We start from the raw sequence: 24,531 nt of genomic DNA, 5'->3' as shown, positions 1-24,531 counted from the left end.
AACATAAATAATAGCAGGTGGTAGAAGCTGAGTCACTTTAAGCTGGTATGGTCAGGGGAGCATGCACAGTGATCTTTTTTATTTTATGGGTAATTAAAATCCTATACATATTTTGATCCTTCTCTATCTTAGATGGAAACCCGAGGAAAGTGGGCTCCTGAGGAAAGCAGGCCCCTTTCCTAGAAGTGCCCGCCCTGGAGGAGGGAAGGCAAGTGTTATGAAGGAAAGGAGAAATAGAAGTCCCTGGCTGCCAGGCCCCCAGTGCTGCTGTAGGGCTCAGCCTGCTCTTATTTTGAAGAGAATGCTTGCTTCCTTGTTCTCTACAGTGAAACTCTTGGCTGCTCTCCCTATGGTGCTTTCTTCACTCTGGAATGCAGAAGAAGCAAGACTGGAGCTCCAGTTGAGAGCTGGGGAAGCTGGAGACCTCCTGCAGGACATCTGGTGCTCAGTACAGGTCCACTTTTGATATAGAAATATAAGATAAATATTTTCCATTGCTATAGATTTTAGTTTATTGATAGAAATTTAAAGTTAATTTTGTTATACTGTATGTATATTTCTACTTTTGTTTAAAGTATTTTGTTTGTACAACTCATTTGTAATTGTATTGTATAATTGAGAAATACAGATTTCTACTTTTGTTTAAGGTATGTTTATGTAACTTATTTAAATTGTAATGGATAATTAAGAAATAAAGATTAATAATTAGTTTATAATACTCAAACTTATAGTCATGTTAAATTTTCTAGATATACATAGATATAATTCAATCAGGTAGTTAATCTTCAAACACTTCAAGATTACAGAATATGGCATTTAAAATGTTTTAAGAACTTTGACTTTCTGGACTTTGAGACATGTCTGCTCCTGACAGCACCAATATATTTCAAGAAGATAATGTGCACTGAAGAAACTCTTTATGGAGTTTGCTTTCTTTGTGGCAAAAGTTAGCCAAGGGCAAAAAAGTGCCCTTTCATTGACTGCTGGATGATATGTTGTATAAATGAGACATGCAGGACATGTAGGAAGGTGAGCACTGAACTTTGCAAGGCAAGATGGTCCTTCAGTTTTCTGCCATGGGTGTTGGGCCACTCTGTTTCTTTTGCTTTTCTGTTTTACAGAATCTTGAGGTTCCTCTTTTCTTTTTTTTTAAATTTAATTTAATTTTATTTTACAAAACCATTCAGTTCTACATAACAGACACAGATTCCCTTGTTCTCCCCATTCCTGCCCCCCTCCCCTTCCCCCCAGCCCACCCCCCATTCCTACCTCCTCCAGGGCAAAGCCTCCCCCAAGGACTGATATCAACCTGGTAGACTCAGTCCAGGCAGGTCCAGTCCCCTCCTCCCAGATTGAGCCAAGCGTCCCTGCATAAGTCCCAGGTTTCAAACAGCTAACTCATGCAATGAGCCCAGGACCTGGTACCATTGCCTAGATGCCTCCCAAACAGATCAAGCCAATGGACTGTCTCACCTATTCAGAGGGCCTGATCCAGTTGGGGGCCCCTCAGCCTTTGGTTCATAGTTCATGTGTTTCCATTCGTTTGGCTATTTGTTCCTGTGCTTTATCCAACCTTGGTTTCAACAATTCTCGCTCATATAAAAACCCTCCTCTTTCTCGCTAATTAGACTCACAGCGCTCCACTTGGGGACGAGCTATGGATGTCTGTATCCAGATTCCTCATTCCTTGGATGAGGTTTCTGGCACAACTATTAGGGTGTTTGGCCATCCCATCACCAGAGTAGGTCAGTCCCGGCTGTCTCTCGACCATTGCCAGCAGTCTTTTGTGGGGGTATCTTTGTGGATTTCTGTGGGCCTCTCTAGCACTTTGTTTCTTCCTTTTCTCGTGTGGTCTTCATTTACCATGGTCTCCTATTCCTTGTTCTCCCTTTCTGTTGTTGATCCAGCTGGGATCTCCCACTCTCTTTCCCTTTACCCTCGCCCTTCATTGCTCCCACTCATGTCCAGGTTGTTCATGTAGATCTCATCCATTTCTCCGTCATTGGGTGATCCTCGTGTCTTTCTTGGGGTCCTGTTTTCCAGGTAGCCTCACTGGTGATGTGAGTAGCAGTCTAGGTTCCACTTTTCTGCTGTTGAATTTCATTTCTCATTTAGGGCTGCCCACTTGTGTGTATAGCTGCATGCCTGTTGTTTGATTCAAGTTCAGGGAAGAATGCCTTTATGCTACCATCTGACTGAATGAGTTCAAAAATTATGATTGTACATTTTAATGGGACGAAAAATTCCAATGTGTGAGGAAAAATATTGTTTAGATTTCTGGGTCTTCAAAGAGATTCAAAGAGAAACAATGACCTTCAATGACCTGCTGTGGTATTTTTAAGTCTTTGTGGCTTTGTTTCCTGTATCAGCTTATGGAGGTGGAAGTAGGACTCATCAACACATGTTGAAGAGCTTGGTCACCATCAATCTGAGGATATGTCACATAAGCTGGGGTTTGGGGCAAAAGCTATAACCTCTACTTTGCCCTAATTTATAAAATACCCTTTAAAATTTATGATTATAACTAAAGAGCTGTGTACCGCCTTGTTATAACGTTCTGGTGGCACCCGAGCACACACAGTAAAGAGCAGTCATGATCAACTAGGGCTTTGTGAGGTCATGTGGGTCATGTTAAGAAAAGACACGTTGCTGCATACTGCAAACTTGGGGGAAATTTGGAACAAATATCCTCCTCGATTTGCTTGTATCACAGGACCTGGACTTCTCAGTTTTCATTCTAGTTTCTGCTCCTTTTAAATTTCCATTCACCAACTCAACCATAGGATGTCTCAGGTATCATTTCACTAATGTCCATACTAACCCACTCATTTTCATACTAACTTCAGGGTGTCTAAGGTGGAAATTATTTTCCTACAGAATCTAAATATGTGTCATTGGCACACCTCTAGGCTTAGCGGCACAACTGTCTTACACACTTAGGTGGATACCTGGAAAATCAAATGTAATGCGTTTAAAATTCAACTCATTGTCTTCCTGGGAAAAATCTGCTCCATTTTCATTTCCTCAGCCAGCTCCTTCAGTTGTTGGCCTTACTAAATTTGGGGAGTTAACATGGAGTCCATTTCTTTTTTCTTACTATGCATGTGATATATCAGAAAGCCTTGTTGACTCTATTCTTGAAAAATTGTCATTTTACTCAAACTGTTGGCCATCTTCCCTGCTGGTGCTCTGATCCAAGCCTGTGCCATTTTACATATGAATTGTGAGAAGCCCAAGAGAACTTTATTAATTATGAGAAGTCTGAGAGAACTTATTTTCCTCCACACCTTCAGCATCTTCTTAATAAACACAGCCAACGGCCCTTTATAAACACACCTGTCATGTAGCAACTGTGCTGAGGAGTCATGATTATTTGGCTTTTTTTCCTGTGTAAATATGAGAAAGCACAAGCAATCATTGAGAAGGTCTAAGGAAGAATCAGAGCCCTTGAGGTAGCAAAGGAATCCCCCAAACCAGAAGGGCAGGGTTGAGATTAGCTTGATGTTACCAAGCAGTGTAAGTGGAAGAGCCAGACCCTGTAGGAGCTTCAACTTCTGATTCTAAATGTAGTCCTCTCCTTTCTCACCCTGGCAGCATGTGGAAGAAAGAAGCATGACTATGAATGAGACATGATGCATGTTCCCACATGAGAGAAATTACTCCTGATACCACAGTGTCTCACATCCACAGATGCTCTTCAGTTGTTACTACTTGATTCTCTGCTCATTGAAGCTTTTCAGTTTCATACCACGTTGTAATTGGTAGCACAAAATTTCTTAGTCTGGAGTTTGTAGTTTTTGGTAACAACACTTAAGATTGTCTTCTCTAGGACATCAGCTTCCACACTGAAACATTTGTACACACACATACACACATACACACACTCAAACAGTCTGCAGACAATCAAAAGTAAAGTGTGATAATGTTAAAAAGGAGTTTCATGAGTTCAGTAAGTGGAAGGAGTTAAAATTTCCATCAACAGATGAAGGTGTAAACAAGATGTGACATACATGTAAACAAGATGTGATATACATGTAAACAAATGCAATACTACCAAGCATTAGAATGAACTACAGGCTCTTTCAGTTACATTGATCGTTCTCTATTTCTGTGCAACAGAAAATATGCACAAATGAAATATAGCTGATACTTTTTCTATATGATTCATTTTTATGTGGATAGATAATTTGTCTATCCACCACATGCATGTAGTACCCATGGAAGCCAGAAGAGGGTGTGAGATCCCTTGGAGGTACATAACTGTGGACTGCCAAATGGCTGCTGAAATAAAACCTTCATACTCTCAAAAAGGAGCTGGTTCTCTTAACAGCAGAGCACTCTCTTCAGCCCTCGTTATATTTCTTAGTAAATACTTTTTTTTCAGACTCCAACTTGACAGATATTAATTCTAGGTTGGAAAGAATATAGAAATGTTATTAATTACCATAACTCTTTAAGTTTTATAAATTTCAGCCTTACCTTGTATAAAATTCACATTGTATGGCCACATTACATAAAAAATTATCACACATTCTGGTTTAAAATGTTCTGTTTTAGTGAAAACCAATATAGTCTATGTTTAATAGAATAAAAAAATTAGAATAGTATCTCATCAATACTTTACATTTACTCTCCCACTCCAAACTCATAGTAATTTGATTATTTTCAGTTTAGTTATTTTATGAATGTTCAATGAGGCTACAAACTATAAAATATTGATCTGCATTTAACATCTTATTTATAGTCATGTAAAATTTGGGCACTGAAGTGATGGCTCAGTGGTTAAGAGTGGTTGCTGTGAGGTCATGGGACCAGAAGTGTTATAACAAGCTAGGTTACCCATGACTGCTGGTAACTACAGCCTCAAGTGATGAGACACTCTCTTCTGGCACACCCAGCACATGTACACAAATATTTCAAAACTGCCTAACAAATGAGTTCTATAGTAATGTTTAAGTCCCCTTGCTTGTTGTAAAACCATATTCAGTAGCTCCCAACACTAAGCACTATTCTGTGTTGTCCCCTTTACGCATTTCAGGATTGTACTCATGACGATGACAATGGAAACATAGAAGAAAAATGTCAAAAAAAGACTAACCTCTTCTATTTATAATTGTTGACTAAATGTAATTGTTGAGTATCAAAATGTTTTAAATGTTCAATTGTGGCTTCTTTGTTCTTTTAATATGTTTATATGGTGAGTTGCAGCTCATTATCTCCAATGATGGGTGGTCAAGTGAAGGCTTCATAATGATCAAAGGACAATAAATGTCTGGAATATTATAATTATTCAGTCACTCTCTTCTCCACAAATATAACATATGTGATAATAAGAGAAAATTATAAAAAACAAATACTTTATCAGTATATAGTACTTTGTTTAAAATTCATCCTTCATATGAAAATGAGTGGTTTCCTTTCTTCCATGAGAGATACTGCTTTAACTTCATGGCCTCCTCCTTTCTGCCAGCTGTCCATTAGACAGGCAATAGTAGTATTTAAACAGTAGGTATAGAGCAATATTGTTAAACTATTAGACAGACAGTAGCACTTGTTAATCATTATCTAGGGAGTAGAAAGGATTAATCATTAGCGAATAAGTAGGAATGGTTAACCACCAGAATGGGAGTGTCCCTTGTTAGCCATTAGACAGGAAGTTGATATATAATGTTTACTGCCTTCCCCTTTAGGGCACCAGAAGTTTCAGGACGTGCTTAGGCAGAGAAGTTGCAAGCCATGAGTTCCAAACAGCAGTTTGTCAAACTAAATGATGGCCACTTCATTCCTGCTCTGGGTTTTGGCACCTATAAACCCCAAGAGGTAAGACTACATGATTCTCAGTTATTTCCAAGCTAGAGATATTCCATGTACAAAAAGGCAGAGCTTGTCCTGCATCAGGGTTTGATTGAGTCCCTACTTGTTTATTAATTTTGTTAAATAGAGGTTACAGCAGCAGCTACAATTGGTGGCTGTGGGTAGGAGACCAAGCTGGTTCCCTAGATAGGCAGAGTCAGGATTCTGGCAGAATAGGGTCTTTCTCCATGCTTGCACTTCTCTGGGAGAAAGTTCCCTGCTCCTGGTGATCCAGCAGAGAGGCATGCTTAATGGAGAACAAAGGGAAGGCCTAACTCTGAAAACATTTTCTTTGAGGATGGATGTTAGTGTTGTATATGATGGAGCTATAAGGTACATGCCTCAGTGGCATCGGATTATTTACTGTAACTCAGTCAGGAACTTCAGGGATAGGAAGAAAGATTTTTTTTTTTATCTTCTCTGGTTATTTTTGCTGTAGGCTTGGGAGCCTGGGCTTGGCAGGATGTGACTGTGTCTTTTCTCTTGGATTTGCTTTTCTAGCCCAGACCTGCCTGTGGGTTTACTGTTCTTATTTGAAGTCTCTAAGAGTGAACTTGGCATGAATCCCCAGGCTCTGAGCTCCAGACTTAAAGGGACATATTCTTGACCTAACAATTCTGAGCACAATGCTTTTCCTATGTCTATGTTTCTCAGTTTGATAGAAGAGAATAACCTCCCCAGATTGCCAATCAGCTTTCTTGGTTGCAGTGTGAAAGAGGACTTCTATATTCATGTCTACAATCCATGACACTGTTTTTCCTTTCAAGGAGGAAAGATGCAGGGAAATCCGTGTGGTAACTCAGATTGTCTCCTTGTAGATTAATATATGAAACAAATATTTGAGGAATATTTCACTTTTGTTTTGGGGTAATCTTCAGCATTGCTCAGTGAATACTACACCAGAGCTAAGTAAGCTCTCCCGTGTACAAATTCTCAACTGTGGGAAACTCACTGGAGTTCGTAATGCATCATTATGATAAGGGGAAGGAGGACCTACTAAAATGAGTGTGAATTATTGATCTTCATTAATGCATGTTAGGTTTAGAGCAATGTTGCTGTCGGAAAACTCATTCAGTTCAGCCATTGTCTTTGGGGTACAAGCCCTAGGGCGTGGCTTCGTCTGTATGTGGCACCTTAAGAGCTGAAGGAGAGTCGTTGTGTACTATCTTGGATGGTTGGAGGCCTGATGGTTGGTTCCCCAAAACTCTGGACAGAATGGAGGACAACAACAGCTGAATAAGCAGTGGTGTTTACTTGTCCTGTGTCCGTGAGTGTATTATCCCCATTCTATATCTCAATAAATTCTAGAGATCCTTTCACAGACTCCTGTGGGTTCACTTAACACATGGTGGGCCCCAGAACTGAAAACATCAAAGTGTGCCGTTTCTTAACCTGGAGAGAATTTCTTATTTTGTAAACCTCCCGAGACTTTAATTCTGTGACAAAGGACCACTCCCCTTAACTTCAAATTTGTACATTTCCTTACTATTAGATTTATGCATGTAGAGATAGAGAAATCTGGAGAAATATATAGGATTTGTTTCTTTTGCAAAGTGGCACAAAAATCAGGATCAGGTCAAGTCCAATGTTAAAGCTTCAGTGTTGCAGAGTGGCTTTAATAATCTTTGATAATTCAGGTTTGTTATCCACAGAAAGTGATACAAGCCAGAATTTAAGTCACTGTGCTTTTTCATGGAAAGATAACAATAGAAATTATTAAAATAGTCAGAAATGGCTGTGTGATTTCCTTTTTAACCCCTTTGTATAATTTTTATGTTTACATATGAATTTGTTCCCTGGGTGTGTGGATGCTAGAGGTCAAAGTCTCCCTCTGCTGGTCTCACTTTGTTTTTGTGAGGACTGCCTCTGAGTCTGGAACTCCCTGATTCAGCTAGACTGGAGTCCAGTGAACTCCAGGGATCACCCTGACTTTGTATCCCCAAGCACTGGGATTACATGTGTATACTATTATGCCATACTCTGACTTTACATGAGGGCTGGGGGTCTGAACTAAGATTCTGAGAGTTGTTAGCAAACACTTTATTGATTGAGACATCTCCCCAGCCACAATCTTAAATCCTTTAATAAAAGAACTGTCATATCATTATCCAAATCACACAGTCAGGCAGTAATTTTAGATTTAATTCCAGTCGTATCTATTTCAGACAAATGATCTTAGGCTGAAAGGGCTGACACCCCAAATGACTAATCTCCAATATGATGTAGGTAATTTATTTTTTAATGAGGATATATTCCTAGGGTCAATTTTCTCTTCCTGTTAGTATTTAGGTCTGTCAGGTAAAGAGAATGAATATACAGAAAGACTGGCCTAGGACACTGTTCTCTGCCCAACAAGTCCATAATATTAACCTGGCCTTGCTTAGTGTCTGTGATCTTTGCTTTCTTATCCCTTTGTGGCAACGTCTTAGCTGGGGTCAAGGAGGACACTGTTCTCCTTGTAATTGTGCTTTATCCCAAGCAGATTTCCTTGTGTTTATTTTTGCTTAGTAACACCACTACATAAATTGAGTGTGACTTTCAAGCAAACAGTTGAACCCAAGGTGAGCTTGGCATTCATCAGTGCCAATAAGTATCCAGGACTGCATGGGTATAAAGAAGTTTTCAGATGTGAAAGTCTTGCTATTAATTAAGAAAGACCCCAAGAAAGCAATTTTGACTCATTGCCTGAAATGTGGGACAAAATATAGGCAACCATTTGAGTCTGTGGAGATACTCCATTTTCTGTGACATCTACAATGTTTCTGGAGAATTTGTTGTGTTTTGTAGAGTAGAAAGTGGAAATTCAAGGATCGGGGACTAGGCTCTTGCCTAACAAGTGATCTGAGGATGACTGAAATACAAAATTCTTTCTAATCTACTATACTCTCATCTAGGCTTATTCTGAACTAGGTGTCATAACATGCATCTCTAAATACCTCTTTTGGTTGTTCCTCTAGGTTCCCAAGAGTAAGTCACTGGAAGCTGCAAACCTAGCTATAGGTGTTGGGTACCGCCATATTGATACTGCTTTTGCATATCAAATAGAAGAGGAGGTTGGACAGGCGATTCAAAGCAAAATTAAAGCTGGCATTATAAAGAGAGAAGACATGTTCATCACTACAAAGGTATTGTTTTTATAGTATGCAAGTGTGCAAATTATTGAAATATAATATAAGGAAGTGAAAATTATATTACTTGATCAGAAGTTGGTTAAAGGAGTCAGTTGCAGAAATAGTGAGTGAAAGTAATAGTGGATTATAATGTTTATGAAAAATATTTCAGTTGTTGGATGTTATTAGTAGTATGTGTTTTATTTCTTGAGTAATTTCCTTTCATTGTTCAATAAACAAGCTACCAATAACAAAAATATATAATTGAGTTCACATTGTTAACTAGGAGTAAAGTAAATTCTGCTATAAAGGGAATGATTATAACTTTCCTTCAAGTACAAAACATATTTCAGTATTAGGATTAATAAGTGGGCATGTTTATGCAATCTATTAATTGATCACAACTTGTGTTCTTTAACTTCTGTAGCTTTGGTGCACTTATTTTCGGCCAGAGCTGGTCCAGTCTAATTTGGAAAAATCACTGAAAAGACTTCAACTGGACTATGTCGATCTTTACCTTATGCATTACCCAGTGCCGATGAAAGTAGGTGATTTGTATTGTCAAATGTACATATTTTTGCATGGGGGCATGGAAATAATTTTTATGGATGGTTGAGACAAGTTTCCATTATAATTTCATATAACTTCATATAGTTAGTTTATGTTATTAAACTTCTGAGTAGGTTCTAAAAAGAGTTTACTGGATTATGAAATGAGGTATCCAAGAATTTGTCAGAATCACAGAGTAGAAGTAACTTCCAGAAAATCTTGTATGTACATATCTCTCACATTTATTTGTATTACTAGGTGTTTGCTTGGGTCTTGCCCCTATTTTCTCTCTTATTGGTAATAGAGGCCCAAGATAGTATCAGCTTCAAGGTCATTGACACTTTATGGCTTCTCTGCATCTTTTGTATCATAATCAATCTTGCACTCAGTCCTGATTGGCTACCCTTGGCTCTCATGCCTGCCCTTGGGCCCACATGTATTCATACTTATTATTTATACTGGGACTAGATTCATATAAATTCTTGGTGGAGGTCAAGGTCATGCATTGACTGGGCTTCCCTGTGAATAGGAAACATTTTCTTTTTTTTCCAAAAGAAAGAGTAGATAAAAGAACACAGGTCAATTAGCAGGTCTCATTTCGTTGTTTGAAAATATTATTTAGGTGCAAGAATTATATATATTTGTGTGTGTTTAATTAACAACAATTAAAGAAAGAGAGGGCATGAATTTGAGAGACAGCAAAGGCATACATGGGAGGGTTTGGAGGGAGGAAAGGGAAGGAGAAAAATGTTGTATTTATAATTTTAAAAATAAAATTATTATAAGAAAGAAAATATTTAATTACTTACATAATTAACAAGAAAATACAGCAAAACTGAGCTGCTAAAGGTAATTTGTACAACTATACATGTGTATCACTTTGCAAACACAGTGCATAGGATGATGGCTCACTACTTTATGACTGTTTATTGTCTTATTTCATGCTAGTCTTTAAAAATTTTTAAAAATATTTGTTTAATATGTATGGGTGTTTGGCTTGTGTGTATGTCTGTGCACTATTGTCTGAGGAGGCCAGAAGAGGGCATTGCCCATGTAATGTATTTACAAATAGATGTGACCCATACTGTAGGTGCTGTGAATTGAACCCAGGTCCGCTGAAAGAGAAGCCAGTGCTTAATCACTGAGCTATATCTCCAGCTCCTCTAAGACATTTTTAAAAGCCTTACTATAGGCGACACAAAGGTTTTTGTGAGATTTATTTAACAAACATTTCTCTTCCAGCCAGGGGATGATGATTTTCCAAAAGATGACCAAGGGAAAGTACTACTGGACACAGTGGATTTCTGTGTCACGTGGGAGGTGAGTGCCTTTCAAAAGGACAATAGAGCAAGCAGAAGGAGGGAGAGCCAGCTCATTTTCCATTCAGTATAGAAATTCATTTACATGCATACATAGTTGCTGGAGTAGAAGGGGAGAAATGCACTACTAAAATGTAAGGGATGGAAAATGAAGAAGTACTCAGAATAATAAGGAATATGTGTTATTTTGCCACCTTATCTAATAGCATCCTCAATTTTCTAGTGATGTCATAGAAATATATCTTTGCCTGGCATCTTATTCTTAATATCACCATTCTTGACTTCTTCATATTTAAGTCCAGTGATCACCTGGGCAATACACCCCTCCCTACCTTTTTTTAGTGTCTGTAAACAAACTTAGGGCCTTGTACATACTAGCAAGTGTTCCAATGCTGAACTGTATGTCTCACTCTAGATATTTTTTTTAACTATTCCATCTTCTCTTTATATTGATGTACCAATTGCAAGTATGGCCCTTCACAACCTCTTTCTTATCACCAGGCATTGGAGAAGTGTAAGGATGCAGGATTGGTCAAGTCTATTGGGGTGTCCAACTTTAACCACAAGCAGTTAGAGAGAATCCTGAATAAGCCAGGACTTAAGTACAAGCCTGTCTGCAATCAGGTAAGGATTCTCATTCCCTCCTCATTTCTCATGCTTTTCCTCACTCTGTACTGCTGACATCTGTCCATTTGCCCTCTGTCGAAGTGATTTTCATTTTGTGGAAAAGAGGATTCTGAGAGCAGTAGCATTGCTTCAAAAGATGGAGGAGATTATAAATTTAACCTTGGACTATTAAAGTGTTTGTGAGAATGGGGATATAATTTATTACCCCACTGTTGGCGAATGTATAAATTTAAAGTTAGTCCAGTAGGCAGAATTTGATGCCAGGGGAAAGTGATCTTCTCCTTGAACTGCGAATAATGAAGAAGCATGGGACATTTTGTTGAGAGATTGAGTTAAAATAAAAATCACTCAGTGTTCAGCACTTAAGTGGAGTTCAGATGCTTCTCACCATCTTATTATGGTCCTTTCTGATGATTTTATTAAGCTTAGCAGCTGGCATCTTTACTCATGAACTTCCTTGCTGACCCCTAACTAGTTTTTGACACAAAAACTTGCCCAGTCAAATGTTGTTTACCAGAATCTTTGAAAATTAGTTCTTTTGCCTTTCAAGAAAAATTGCAACTGTTTTAAATTCAAAGGTGATATTGCATATAATTTTCTTAGTCTACTTTATTGACTTTAAGCATTTTTATTCATCATAATATGAACATATGATACAATCTGATATCTTTCTATAATACTCTTTCATAGGTTGAATGTCATCTTTATTTAAACCAGAGTAAGCTGCTGGATTACTGTAAATCAAAAGACATTGTTCTCGTTGCTTATGGTGCTCTGGGAACCCAACGATATAAAGAATGGTAATATGAAAAAGAGTATACCTGAAGCAAGACTGTCAATTAGCATCATGACACTCAGTTGTCAGGGAGAGAGGGATCTTTCTTTAGAAGAACCTTGTGAAGCAGAAGTTGGTGGTTCAGGGACTCCTGAGCAGCCCTGGAGTCAGTTTCTTTTCCCATCGGTCTGACAGAATACTTGTACAAGAGAAACTTCAGGGAGAAAGGGCTGGTTATGGTGCACAGTTCCAGGCTACAGACCATAATGGTAGGGAAGTCAGGGTGTCAGGAGCTGGAAGCCGTGGTACCTTCACATTACAATCAAAACGCAGAGAATGACAGAAGAACACTAATGATCTCAGCACTTTCTCCATTTATATAGTCCAGGGGAATGGTTCCAGTCACAATTAACATGGCCTTCCCACATCAATTCTCATAATAAGATAATGCCCTACAGGCATCCCTGAAGCCCATCTTCCCAATGATTCTAGACTTCATCCAGTTGACAGTTACACATAACCATCATGTCCAGTCTTGTATGTGCCCTCTACTGTGATTTGAAGCACCACCAAAAACCTTGGCCTCAGCAGCTCATTTTTACTTTCCTGCTAGGGTGGACCAGAACTCTCCAGTTCTCTTGAATGATCCAGTTCTTTGTGATGTGGCCAAAAAGAACAAGCGAAGCCCTGCCCTGATTGCACTTCGATACCTGCTTCAGCGTGGGGTTGTGCCCCTGGCCCAGAGTTTCAAAGAAAATGAGATGAAAGAGAATTTGCAGGTGATGAGCTCTCCTTCTCAGGGTTGTTATATAGCATCTTCCATGTGCTTGCTTCCTTCAAATTTCTGTGAACATTTTTTAGTTCAAGCCTATATTTCACGCATTTTATATACATGTGAGCTTTAAGGTGCATTGAGAAATGTTTTATCTACAACATAAACAGCAGCATGACTTGATAATAGTGTTGGAGATGATGTAGAATTTGCTTTGCTTTTTTAGCTGATTGCTAGATACCCCTTTCCTATGCATTTCTTTTTTTTATTTTGTGAAATGAGGGATCTGGATTGAGTAACTTTGATTCTACAAATTTTTATGGTTTTTCTTTTAATTCTATGTATGTTGAGATATTCTAATACTCATTATATGCATGTATATTGATTAATTGTATGTTTCTGTCTTACTCATTTACCTGAGTTTTTTTTTTGAAATTTCACATAAGTATACTTTATTATAGTATAAAATATTAGTAGTTAGTACAGAAACCATTCTTAAGTAGTTTAATATAAATAACTACTTAAGAATATTCTTTGATTTAAAACATTTGCTTTACTTTAGCCTGGACTCAGTGAAAATTATCTGTCTTTGCTGAGTTGCACATCTCTTCAAGGAACTCTTGTACATATATTCAGGACAATGCTGCCTCTCCGTCTCAGTGGACTGATCTTCTCCTCAGTTCCATATAGGTTTCCTACAACTGACAAGTTTCCCAGGTTTCTGCACTTAGCCCTAAACCAAACCATTGAGAAGCCTTTTATGACAAGCGCAGGGTTGAAGAATCAGTTCTTCTGTCATGTTCAATTGTCCAGTGAAAGTTGCACAACTGCCAAGATTCAAGGGGTGACAAGTAGATATCTCTTCCGTGGGGGACATTGTAAGTCACTTCAACAGTGTGCAGATCAAGAAAGTGGATTGGTTCCCAAAAGCCAGCCAATGCATTGGAGACAGCCCTTGCTCCCTGTAGATGTAACCAACCGACTTATTAAATAAGAAACACAGAACCAATGCAAAGAAGAATGCCAAGAGATCAGAGCTAAAAGCCTTACCCGCCTGCTGCAGCTAACCTCTTTAGCCAAGAGATCTCTCCAAAAGAGATCTACTTCCTGTGTGTTTGTCTTTATATAGTCTTTCTGTTCTGCCTTCTCATTGGTTGTAAACCAAAACACATGACTGCCTTGTCACTGCCTGTCTGTAGAGACTTCCAGGTCTTCTATGGTTGGTATTGAGTTTAAAGGCATGTGTCTCCAATGCTGGCTGTATCCTTGAACACACAGAGATCTACCTAGCTCTGCCTACCAAGTGCTGGGATTAAAGGTGTGTACTATCCCGCCACACTCTTGCTATGGCTCTACTAGCTCTGAATCTCAGGCAACTTTATTTATTATCATACAATTAAAATCACTTTTCAGTACAAATAAAATACCATTATAGCTCCCACCGTTAGGAGTCCCACAAGTAGACCAAGCTACACAACAGTCACACGTGTGTGGAGGACCTCAGTTGGTTCCATTCAGGCTTTCTGGCTGTTTGTCCAGACTCTGTGAGCTCCTACAAGTCCAGGTTGTCAGGCAAGAGTCCCCTTCCCTATTTTACCAAGGCTTTGTGTTATTTCCACTTAACTGTTCTCTAAATTGTAGTTTTTATATATTGTAAAGCATGGATCCAGAAAGATGTATGTAAATTTAAATGACTTATTCAGAATAATTACATTTATGAGTTCTTTTCTGTGTTCAATTGTTTTATTTTCTCTCTCCCACTACCCTAATTATGTATCTTACTAGATTCATAAGTTGTTACACTGTTGACAAATTTCCTTGTTCTTCCCTCCATCCTTCTCTGTCTCCATATTTTTAAGGCACCAAGAGACTTATCACTGCATATGTTTTAAGATGTGAACAATTAGTGAAAATCATTTTGAAGTAAAAAATATCTCAAATTTAAATAAGAAGATCCTTTTGAAAGCCAGCTCTTTTATCCTACATGAAAATGATATATTTACAATTTGGATACATCTTGAGTTACATAATATTGGATGAGCAATTGTTCACATTTTAGTTATTCATTGATTTATTACAAAATGTAACTTCCCATGCAAATGACTGTCTTGTGTGATATATTTCAAAAATTTGCTTTAGATTTCTTGGAAACTATGTAGGCGATGCCACTCTCTTTGAATGATGTTAAATGTTTTGTTTGTATTTTCTCATCTGTGGCACTGTGTAATTTTAATATATCTCAAAAGCAGTTTTCTTTCATTTTTACTTAATATTTATTAACCATGGATGTTTTGCTAAACAATGTTCATTATTTTTAGAAACATATGTACTACTCACATTGCCTTTGAGACATAAAATCTGATTCATTCAAATGCTAATACCTTTTGTTTTCCTGAAAGGTTTTTGAATTCCAGCTGTCTCCGGAGGATATGAAAACCCTAGATGGCCTGAACAAAAATTTTCGATATATTGCAGCTGACTTGTAAGTAATCTTAATAAACACCTCACCTCAATTTGTTTCTGGTCCAAGAATCTCTCTCGTTCTTCCATTCATGATGGTTCAGAAACCAAATGTCCTATTTATCTGTAGCAAGTTTCCCATGGGGATAGTTCATACAGCATTTATCCCTAGATTTTTGAAAATATGCATGGATCATCACAAAACAAAGAAAGTTTTGAAAGACATGTTCAAAAGTAAGAAAAGAACCTTCAGGAAAAAAACACGATTGCAAAGGAGCATTAATAGCCACCCCAAAGATCTTTAGTTTCCCTTCATGCTCTATATAGTTACAGAATTTGATACTGGAAATAGGTTATAAATTGCAAATGAAGATTGCATATATATATATACATATATATATGTACATATTCATCTATCTATCATCTATCTATATCTTCTGCTTGTTGTAATTTTAATTCTCAATAGAAATAAATATGATAATGTTTGAAGGAGAATTGGAAAATCTACAATACCATGTAAAATTGGTATATGTGTTATCATTAGTAAGATTTTTTTAGTAGAGAGCAGAATGAGGCAAAGCAGAGATCTAGCTCAGTGAGTGAGCCATTGTTGTAAGTAATGAATAATTCTTGTCACACTTTAACAATGAATGATTTTTATCTCTGCATATTTTGGATTGTTATTTGTATATAGAGGTCTACATATTATACATTTAGCTCCTTGGACATGGATGCCCATCTTATTAATATCATTCTTTCCTGAGTCTAATACATTACTTTGTGCATAATGGGCAGTGAGTGAATAATTAATGGACTACTAATAATTAAATGGAAGTGAAAGTAGTAGGCATAAATCATAGTTTAAGGCATATTAAGGCATTTTCGTGTTAATCAATATCTAGAGTTATCTTGAACTAAAGTGACTCATATTTTTTCTCCTTTCTTTGGAGACTGAAGTTCATAAGGATTTTTGGCTCTTCTTTCTTTGATTGGTGAAAAAATGAAGCTAAGGGAGATGAGTCTTTATGAACACTGGTCTTTGTGTGTTCTGTTCTAGGCGAAGGGACATAACTGGAAAAAAATGTATAAATAAATGATATTTTTAAAACATTTCTAATAAATGTTTGTAAGTGACTGTAAGAATATCATCTTCTACAACATGTCAGGGAATGAAGAGATTAACCTTCACCTTAATGGTGACTTCCTAGATGTCACGTCCTTTACACTGCAAAAGTGGATCATACAGTGCATGTTTGCTTTTATTTCCTATTTCAGTCTTGTTGGCCATCCTGAATATCCGTTTTCTGAGGAATATTAACATGAAGACTTTGTCATGACTCTGACTCTGACTGAAGTTATGGCACAGTGTGTGGACAGTGATGTTGGTGATTTGACTCAGATGCTGTTTGGTGGATGCCTCATTTCCAGTCAATCTAGGCTGCTTAGCAACTCTCACATTCAGCTGAAACTCCGTCTAACAGTCTTGAAAAAAGGGGATTTAATATTCATGATGCTTCAAAATAAATATAACATGTTCTCCTCAAAAGATACTTTATTTTATTTTATTTTTTAAATGAATCATTATGACACAAAACTGGTTTTGGTGGAAGTCTGTGGGTAGTGTTTGGAGATGATGATTTCCATTTTATAAATATTTCAGACTTGGATTAGGTGGTATTTTCAGACCAGGGAATGGCTGTTAGTAGTTATTTATGAGTCAGTGGTCCTCTAGCCATGAGTCAACAAGAAAACATGGCACACAGCCTGTGATTTTCAGTCTGGAAGGTCAGACACACATGGAAAAATTGACCAACAGTTCTCAGGCTCTCTCTAGCTGTTTAGCATTAGAGTCTTGGAATTGGAGAGTGAGGCATTCCTGAAGAGTTTAGACTAAAAAGGTGACAGGAGGACCAGCTTAATAGGACCATTCAAAGTCAGGATGGGGGACTTCAGGAGGAGGGAGTTGATCATAGCTCTAACTAGAAATGATGCCAAGGTTGATTTTTTTCCCTAACTTTTTTCTTTCTCTTTTCTTTTTTGAAGATAATTACATCTCACAAACAAAAGGAGATTTTCACAAATTTAATCCAAGAACATATCAGAGAGTTATTCCTAGCATTATTTTTGTAAAGATACAAAAAAGAGAACAAATTTTAATTTTAATGAATTTAAAAATACTTACAAGAATTGTGATGCATTGATGGAATGTGATCTACGAATCCCTGAAATTTAGTGTGTAAAGATGTCAACACAATGTTGGACTAGGAAGCTTCAAATTTTCCCCATGGAAACATCAGGAAAACTATGTAACCTAGGCTAACTGTCTAGTAAGCTCTGGTAAACAGTCAGCTGTTTACAGAAACCAAGTAAAGATGCAACTGTTAGTAACAACAGGATCCCCAAAATAGGTAGTTTTACATCTCACACTGAGAAGATCTGGTTGCCAGGGAGCATGTGGTCTTGATATATAGGTGGCATCAGCAGTTACCAGTTAATTTTTCTTCAAAGCAACTGATCTTATTGGTCCCAATATGCGAAATCTGTCCTTATCATTTCAGAACAATTTCCTTAATACTTCCATTCTCACATAAAGCCTCACCTCATAAATAGCAGTTGACATTAGATAGCAAGTCTAGGTTTATGGTGCTTTCTTTAGGAATTTTACAAATTATTTCCCACAGAATCTATGTACCAAAGAAAATATTTTTTGCATATGAAAATGACTAAAATGATGACCAGTAGCTTTTTCTCAATGTTTAGAAAATTGACAAGGAATTTAATGTTTTAGGAAAGAATTGAGTACTTAATGTACCATTACCCTTTGCCCATATTAATTCTAATTTACTATTGCTCAATATATTTTTTGAAAAATACTATTTTTATTTTATGCATATGTGTGCTTGTCTGTATATGTCTGTGTACTACGGGAGATTAGAAGATGGTATTAGTCCCTTAGAACTGGAATTACAGACGATTATGAACCATCATGTGGGTACTAGGAATCAAAACCTAGATTCTCTGGAAAAGAATCAATTTCTCTTAAATGAGTCATCTCTCCAGACCATGTTGCTCAATATTTTGATCTTCGTTTAGATTCATAACAGCCTATAATCTTGTGGATTCACAAATGTTACAAAATTCTAGGAGATTTTAGATGTGTGGAAAGTGCAATGGAAGATGGGTGTGTAGCCTTTGTTACCTTCACTTGCAATTGTTAGGATATCTCTGCGTTATAAACCTACATCATATTGGCTGAATTATCACAGAAATATTTACTTCCACAACAAGAAGTGTGGTGAGAGACCACACTCTGGATATTGTTCACTGAGCATCCTTATCTTCTTCCCTCTCTACTGATACTAATCCAGTGTGTTGACCTCATGGGGGAATGAAGTTACAGTAACTTCAGATCTCATGGAGCAGTAGTACAATATCCAACAGGAAAAAAATCCATCCTTTAAAAGCTTCACTTACAAAGTAAAATTGAATAGTTCCCTATCATAGTCCTCCCTCACGTAGCATTGACTATGAATGGATCACATCTCGCTTTGCACTGAGATCATGTGAAAAACCAATGAAATTAACAAGAATGTCTGAAACAATTACTTTAGAGGGAAAAAGGCATGATTGCTGCAGTCATAGGGAGAAAGTGATGATATTATTGAAAAGAGGGTTTCTCACCTTACCTAAACTTACAACTGCTTGGCATGTTTTGAATGTTAGTCATGCATGCTTTAAAATGAGTGTGTATGCATAGGATATGGACTCAGCTTTAAATACATGGGTCTGTGCAAGTAAGAGCAGAACTCTTTCTGTTACAGTCACATTTCTGTCAAAAAATGATGAAAAAACAGACTAATAATTGAAAACAAGGGCTATACCCATCAGCAAATAATTATGAATAACAAATTATGGAGAGAATTATAGCAGATAATCCACAAATACTGATAAAGGAACTATTTATTTAGAAACTATATTGGGGAGAACAACTCACTAAACAGGATAGGCAAAATTGTCACAGAGTCCTGGAAGGTTGATGTCCTGTCCCATGCTGCTCCTGCTGCCTGAGTCAGTCCACACCATCTAACCCATGATCGAGAGAAGGGGCCTGAGGCATTTGTGCCCCTCAGCTTAAGCTAGCCTCTGAGGCCAAGCCTTAGAGGCTGATACTTCAAGGTCATAGGTGGAACAGGTATCTACTACATCTCCCCTTTTGTCTAAATAAGTAAGTACTAACCTGATACAAAACTATATACAGTTGGAATGGTTAGCAAGTATTTTTTCAGGAGAGGGGAAAAGTAGTAACATAAACAAAATAGAAATACAACCAACAAGAGCAACATCAAACAAGAAACACACACTAAATATCCAGAAATAGCCAGACCATAGGTAAATTTCAAGTTACAGAGATTACTCCAATAGCTGTCCTATCCTTAAGAATCTATCTTTAGTACCTAAAATGTTCTTAGCTAAGATATGAGAGGATTACAATTGTAATTATCTAGTCTTCAACCCCATGGAAGACCTGAGAAGGAAAACATTACCCGAGAAAACAGGAAGTGCAAGCAAGCAATTTCTGAAAATGGTAAGAATTGATAGAGACAGCTGGCAGCCCGGACAGTCACCTAATGTTTCTCAGCACCATTGGGGCATCCATTTTTGGTTACAGGCCTAGAATATCTGACAGACCATTTTTTTCTTTCTTTCTTTTTTTTTTTTTTGAGACAGGGTTTCTCTCTGTAGCTTTGCACCTTTCCTGGAACTCACTCAGTAGCCCAGGCTGACCTCAAACTCACAGAGATCCACCTGCCTCTGTCTCCCAAGTGCTGAGATTAAAAGGTGTGCACCACCACTGTCCAAACACTGACAGACCATTTTCAGAAGCAGAAATTTTGAAAGACTATCTTACCCTGTCTTGGCAAGGTTCAGCAGCTGCATTTCCTTGTGTCCTACTCATCCAGAAAGAACAGCGTGCATAAGGTCAGCAGTCAAGGCAAGGGCAATTCTTGCTTGGCCCAGCAGGCCATTTTTTTTTTTTTTTTTTTTTTTTTTTTTTTTTTTTTTTTTTTTTTTGCCAAAGACTCTTCCATATGGAGAGTTTTTGAGGTCCAATATTCTCTTGGGAGTAGACTGGTGCTGCCAGGAGCAATTGTGTCTCACATCAACAGAATTCTAAGTTATCAAAACATTTAAGCGTCACATCCTCTAGGTCTATGAAGTGTTTGAAGATTGCCTATCCATCTGACATATATTTTTGTAAATCTGGAAAGCCTAACTAGTGTAACTATAGATATGACAAGAATGGGTAACTATTAATCTGTAAGTCTTATCTACCTAAATAACCTAAGGACTAAGGCTTCACATTATCAAGGTAAACAATTTGTAAACAGATGTCCAGTATGAGGACAATAACCTCAAAATTGTGACAATATCCAAAATATCTTAATCAGAGCTAAAAGTTTATAGTGCAATGTGACGGGACAAGCAGCTCTCCCCTCATCTTAAACTAGCCACCGAGGCCATGCCCTAGAGGCTGGTACTTCAAGTTCATAGGTGGAACAGGTACCCACTACAGAAAATGATCAGAGTCTATTCATCTGTTCCTGGGTTCATGACTTCGCTTAGTTCGAACACTCAGACTTGTATGAGAGCTGCTCGGTGTGAGTCCACGGAACCCAGTTCTAAATCAGACAAACCAATAGCTTGGTAAAATACCAGAAATAATGTTTAATGATTGGATGACCACCAAGGCCTTGGTCCTGATTTTTGAGGCACTAGATATACCCTTTGACATTTGCCAAAACAGATCAACTTAGAAATAATAGAATTATGATTGGTCACAAAAGAACAGAGAACTGTGCTCACAACTTAACTGAACTTATGGGTGGAGTTTTAAATGTATAAAATAGTGAAGGCCATGTACCCAGGAATAATTACTGTCTTATTAGTTCATAGGGATTAAAATAATTCATTACTGTATTATATACATAAAACTCTACCTATAAATTCAGTTTAGATGTGACACAGTTATAGGCACAAAAGAAGATCTATGAGTTTATCATAAAAGATTATGAGACTTTTGATAATTTATATAAATTTTTTATATAATAAAGGTTTTACTTATAACAGTTTTCATGTTGTAATCTCATTTAAATTAGGTTTAAAATTGATTCCAAATTTTCACCATACCCTCAAGGCTCTTTAAAGTGGAGAAGTTACCAGTGTAGATTGTGAGCAGGATGCAGTAACTTTGAAACTGCTGTCCATGGAGCAAAGTAGTACTTTTCCTATGTCCAAGGCATTCAAACAGATATGTGGATATATAGTATAATGTATAAGTGGAACAGCTGGGTACCAGGATTAAAAACAAAATATTCAAATCTTCAGAGAGATGGACAACTTTGGCAGTGTCCTGGAGTCCAGCCAAAGGGTACTCAAGAGTTATCAATATCCATATTTGCATTTATGAGAGCAGGTTGGAGGAGTTTAATAATGATCAGGGATATAATGAAGGAGACAGAAGGACACTGAGTTTGTGGTGTTGAGTAAATGCAGTTGCAGTAAAGTTAAGAGTATTGTTTTCTGCTTGGGAAATTATGTTCTATTCCAATAGTTAAAGGCATAGCTTTACCTTTTAAAAACTTCTTTAATTTTTAAGGATATGTATATGTATAGTATCAATTCCCCTTTGCTCCTCCAAGGCCTCTCATATACCCTTTCTGCTCTCATTCAAATTCATGGCCTTTAAAAATTAATTGCTGTTATGTGCACACAAACACACACACACACACACACACACACTATAATACAAACATACATAAATACATTGCTCTGAGTCTGAATAATATCACTTGTATATAAGTTTCGACTACTGACCATTTGATTCAGCATACCAATTAGAGTACTCTTCCTTGGAGAAGACTATTTCTTCTGCTTTCAGCATTCCTTAGTTGCTTATAAAGAAACCCTTCTTAGAGTTGAAAATAGCAAACTTTTATTATAATAACTGAAAAAGCAAATAGGACATAACACAACCACACTTGGAACTTTCAGAAATAAAAACTGCTTAAAAATTCCAGTCTTCCCATTTTTATTTTAAATTACCTATGTCATATAATCATGTGACAGTGTGGATAATAACATATTCTCTGCTTTTTGAAAGAAATGCATTATAAGCAATAGTCCTGTAGTTAAACATTCTTCATTAATATGAAATCTGTATGCTCCACTTAGAACTATGTTGTGGTATTTTGACAGCAGCATTTTAAGTCCTATACATGTACTCTAAAATTTACAGCCATGAAGTGCTTCCAGATTCCTCTTACATGAATGATTCTGAGTAAGGTCACACATTAAATGAAGTAGTCTTCTGCATTTTGACAATACTGATTGATTCTCATAGTTGTATAACAGGTGGAATGCACAATGAGTCCTAAGGTTCTGTTTGTATCTTGGCATATGATTTCTAACAGTGGTTAATCATTCTACATCTAATCAGTATGCTACTAGCCTTTTATTGCACAATGCTCTCACTACAGTGTCATGACTAAGCATAATAATTACAAAGCAAAAATATATTTGTCAGGGAGAAAGTTGAAAGGGTTATTTTTCTTTTCAATTTTCAACTTAGCTTCTTAAGAGTCAAAATTTGAGAAACACTCAATTGTCATGTTTTTAATGCTCTCTCTGTGTGTATTGCTATGTGTGTAGTATAAAACATTTGATTGTTTCAAGGGACTTCTGATTAGGTAGAGGCTTCATGAACTGGGGAGATGGCTCAGTGGATAAAATGCTTGATGTATAAATATAAGATCTGAGTTCAGGTCCCTAGAATACGTGTAAAGCCTGTATGGTAGCCTGTGTCTGTAATCTCAAAGTCTCTATAGTGGGATAGAATCCAGAGATGGGAGAATTAATTCCTGGGTGCTTGTGGGTGAGCTAGTCTGGCATACTCAATAGTGAACAACAGCAAGAGATTTGTATCAGCCAAGGTGATAGTTAAGGATCAAGGACTGACTCCTGAGGTTGTCCTCTGATCTCCATACTGAGGCATATGTGCACCCACACTTGCACACACATTCATAAACATATCACGCACATTCTGCTTCTACATACAAATATAAAACAAGGGGTTCAATAGTGGCCAAAAAATTTAAAAGAAAGTAGGAGCTAATGCATTCTGGTCTAATTTTAAGTGCTAGCTTATCCAATAAAAACATTGTATAATTTACTATGAATGAAAGATTCTAAAAAGAAAATTTATTAAAAGATGTTTCTTTATCATGATAGAGTCTTATATTTAGGGATTCTAATTCATATAAAATAAGCAAATTGGTTTGAACTCTCTGGTACATGTGGACTACTGCTTTAACCTCTGCTCTCCCCATGCTATTGCTTGAACATGAAAAAAGTTTTAGTTGTAATGATTTCTGTTATTCTTGTGTCTTGGGAAGGAAAAGAGAAACAGTATGTGTTTATCCAGAAGAGTGACAGGAAATGAATCACACACATCAGTTTGTGGAGCTATCTGAAGCAACAGCAGTGGTGTTTGTATTGCAGAATCAATGGAAAACAGATGTAGAAAGTGGGTACTTAACTGGATTGCCTAGTCACCTGCTTCTGGTTCTTAGTTTCTTTATGCTAGAACTAATCCATGAACGGGAGACAATTAAAGTCAGAGCTTGCTCTGTCTCAGGGACTGATCATGTCATCACCTATAGGTATTCTGGATACTGTGTTTGTCTATTTCAGTTTATTTTGTAGCTTTGTAGAAATGATAATATCCAATCTAGAGCATTGACTAACAGCTTCCTGGTTTTAATATTGATTGCAATGGGATGGAGGTAGATTCTCTATTTATATGGACTCCTGATACATTTCTTCTTTCCTAGAAGGTCAGATCCAGAGAAATTAATGTGCTAAATGGTAATGAGGATAAGATACATGAGTCATACTGCATTTTTGTTGAGTAGCCTCAGAATCTCTCACTAGATGATGGACCTGGGCAGCAGAGACTCACGTGTGTCTCCCTCAACTGTTGGGCTTCAAGTGGTAAAGTTAGTCCTG

The 24,531-nt window shown here is 37.3% G+C and overlaps 1 protein-coding gene across 3 annotated transcripts; it reads left to right on the top strand.

The window, feature by feature from the left end:
* The first annotated feature begins 73 nt into the window (after positions 1–73).
* Positions 74–17,015, top strand: LOC114708057 (aldo-keto reductase family 1 member C13). 3 transcript variants are annotated; one of them, XM_037205960.1, is made up of 12 exons: positions 74–89; positions 327–454; positions 1,629–1,745; positions 5,691–5,820; positions 8,811–8,978; positions 9,391–9,507; positions 10,755–10,832; positions 11,333–11,455; positions 12,149–12,258; positions 12,847–13,012; positions 15,405–15,487; positions 16,741–17,015. In XM_037205960.1, the coding sequence occupies exons 4-12, from the start codon at positions 5,737–5,739 to the stop codon at positions 16,781–16,783; spliced, it is 972 nt and encodes a 323-aa protein (XP_037061855.1). In that variant the 5' UTR covers positions 74–89; positions 327–454; positions 1,629–1,745; positions 5,691–5,736; the 3' UTR covers positions 16,784–17,015. The 3 variants fall into 3 exon arrangements, with proteins under 3 accessions (XP_037061855.1, XP_028746898.1, XP_028746882.1); XM_028891065.2 differs by lacking the exon at positions 1,629–1,745 and having other exon boundaries at positions 327–441; XM_028891049.2 differs by lacking the exon at positions 1,629–1,745.
* The last annotated feature ends 7,516 nt before the right edge of the window (positions 17,016–24,531 follow it).

Source organism: Peromyscus leucopus, chromosome 5 (assembly GCF_004664715.2).
Source record: "Peromyscus leucopus breed LL Stock chromosome 5, UCI_PerLeu_2.1, whole genome shotgun sequence".
NCBI classification, from domain to species: domain Eukaryota; kingdom Metazoa; phylum Chordata; class Mammalia; order Rodentia; family Cricetidae; genus Peromyscus; species Peromyscus leucopus.
The sequence above is the reverse complement of the archived record's forward strand: the minus strand, read 5'-3'. Positions and strand labels throughout refer to the sequence as shown.

Excerpts from the sequence above, each read along its gene's own strand:
- LOC114708057 (XM_028891065.2), top strand. The coding sequence starts at position 5,737 with ATGAGTTCCAAACAGCAGTTTGTCAAACTAAATGATGGCCACTTCATT. Across the intron at positions 5,821-8,810 it reads GCACCTATAAACCCCAAGAG|GTTCCCAAGAGTAAGTCACT; the intron begins GTAAGACTACAT and ends TTGTTCCTCTAG. Across the intron at positions 10,833-11,332 it reads ATTTCTGTGTCACGTGGGAG|GCATTGGAGAAGTGTAAGGA; the intron begins GTGAGTGCCTTT and ends TCTTATCACCAG.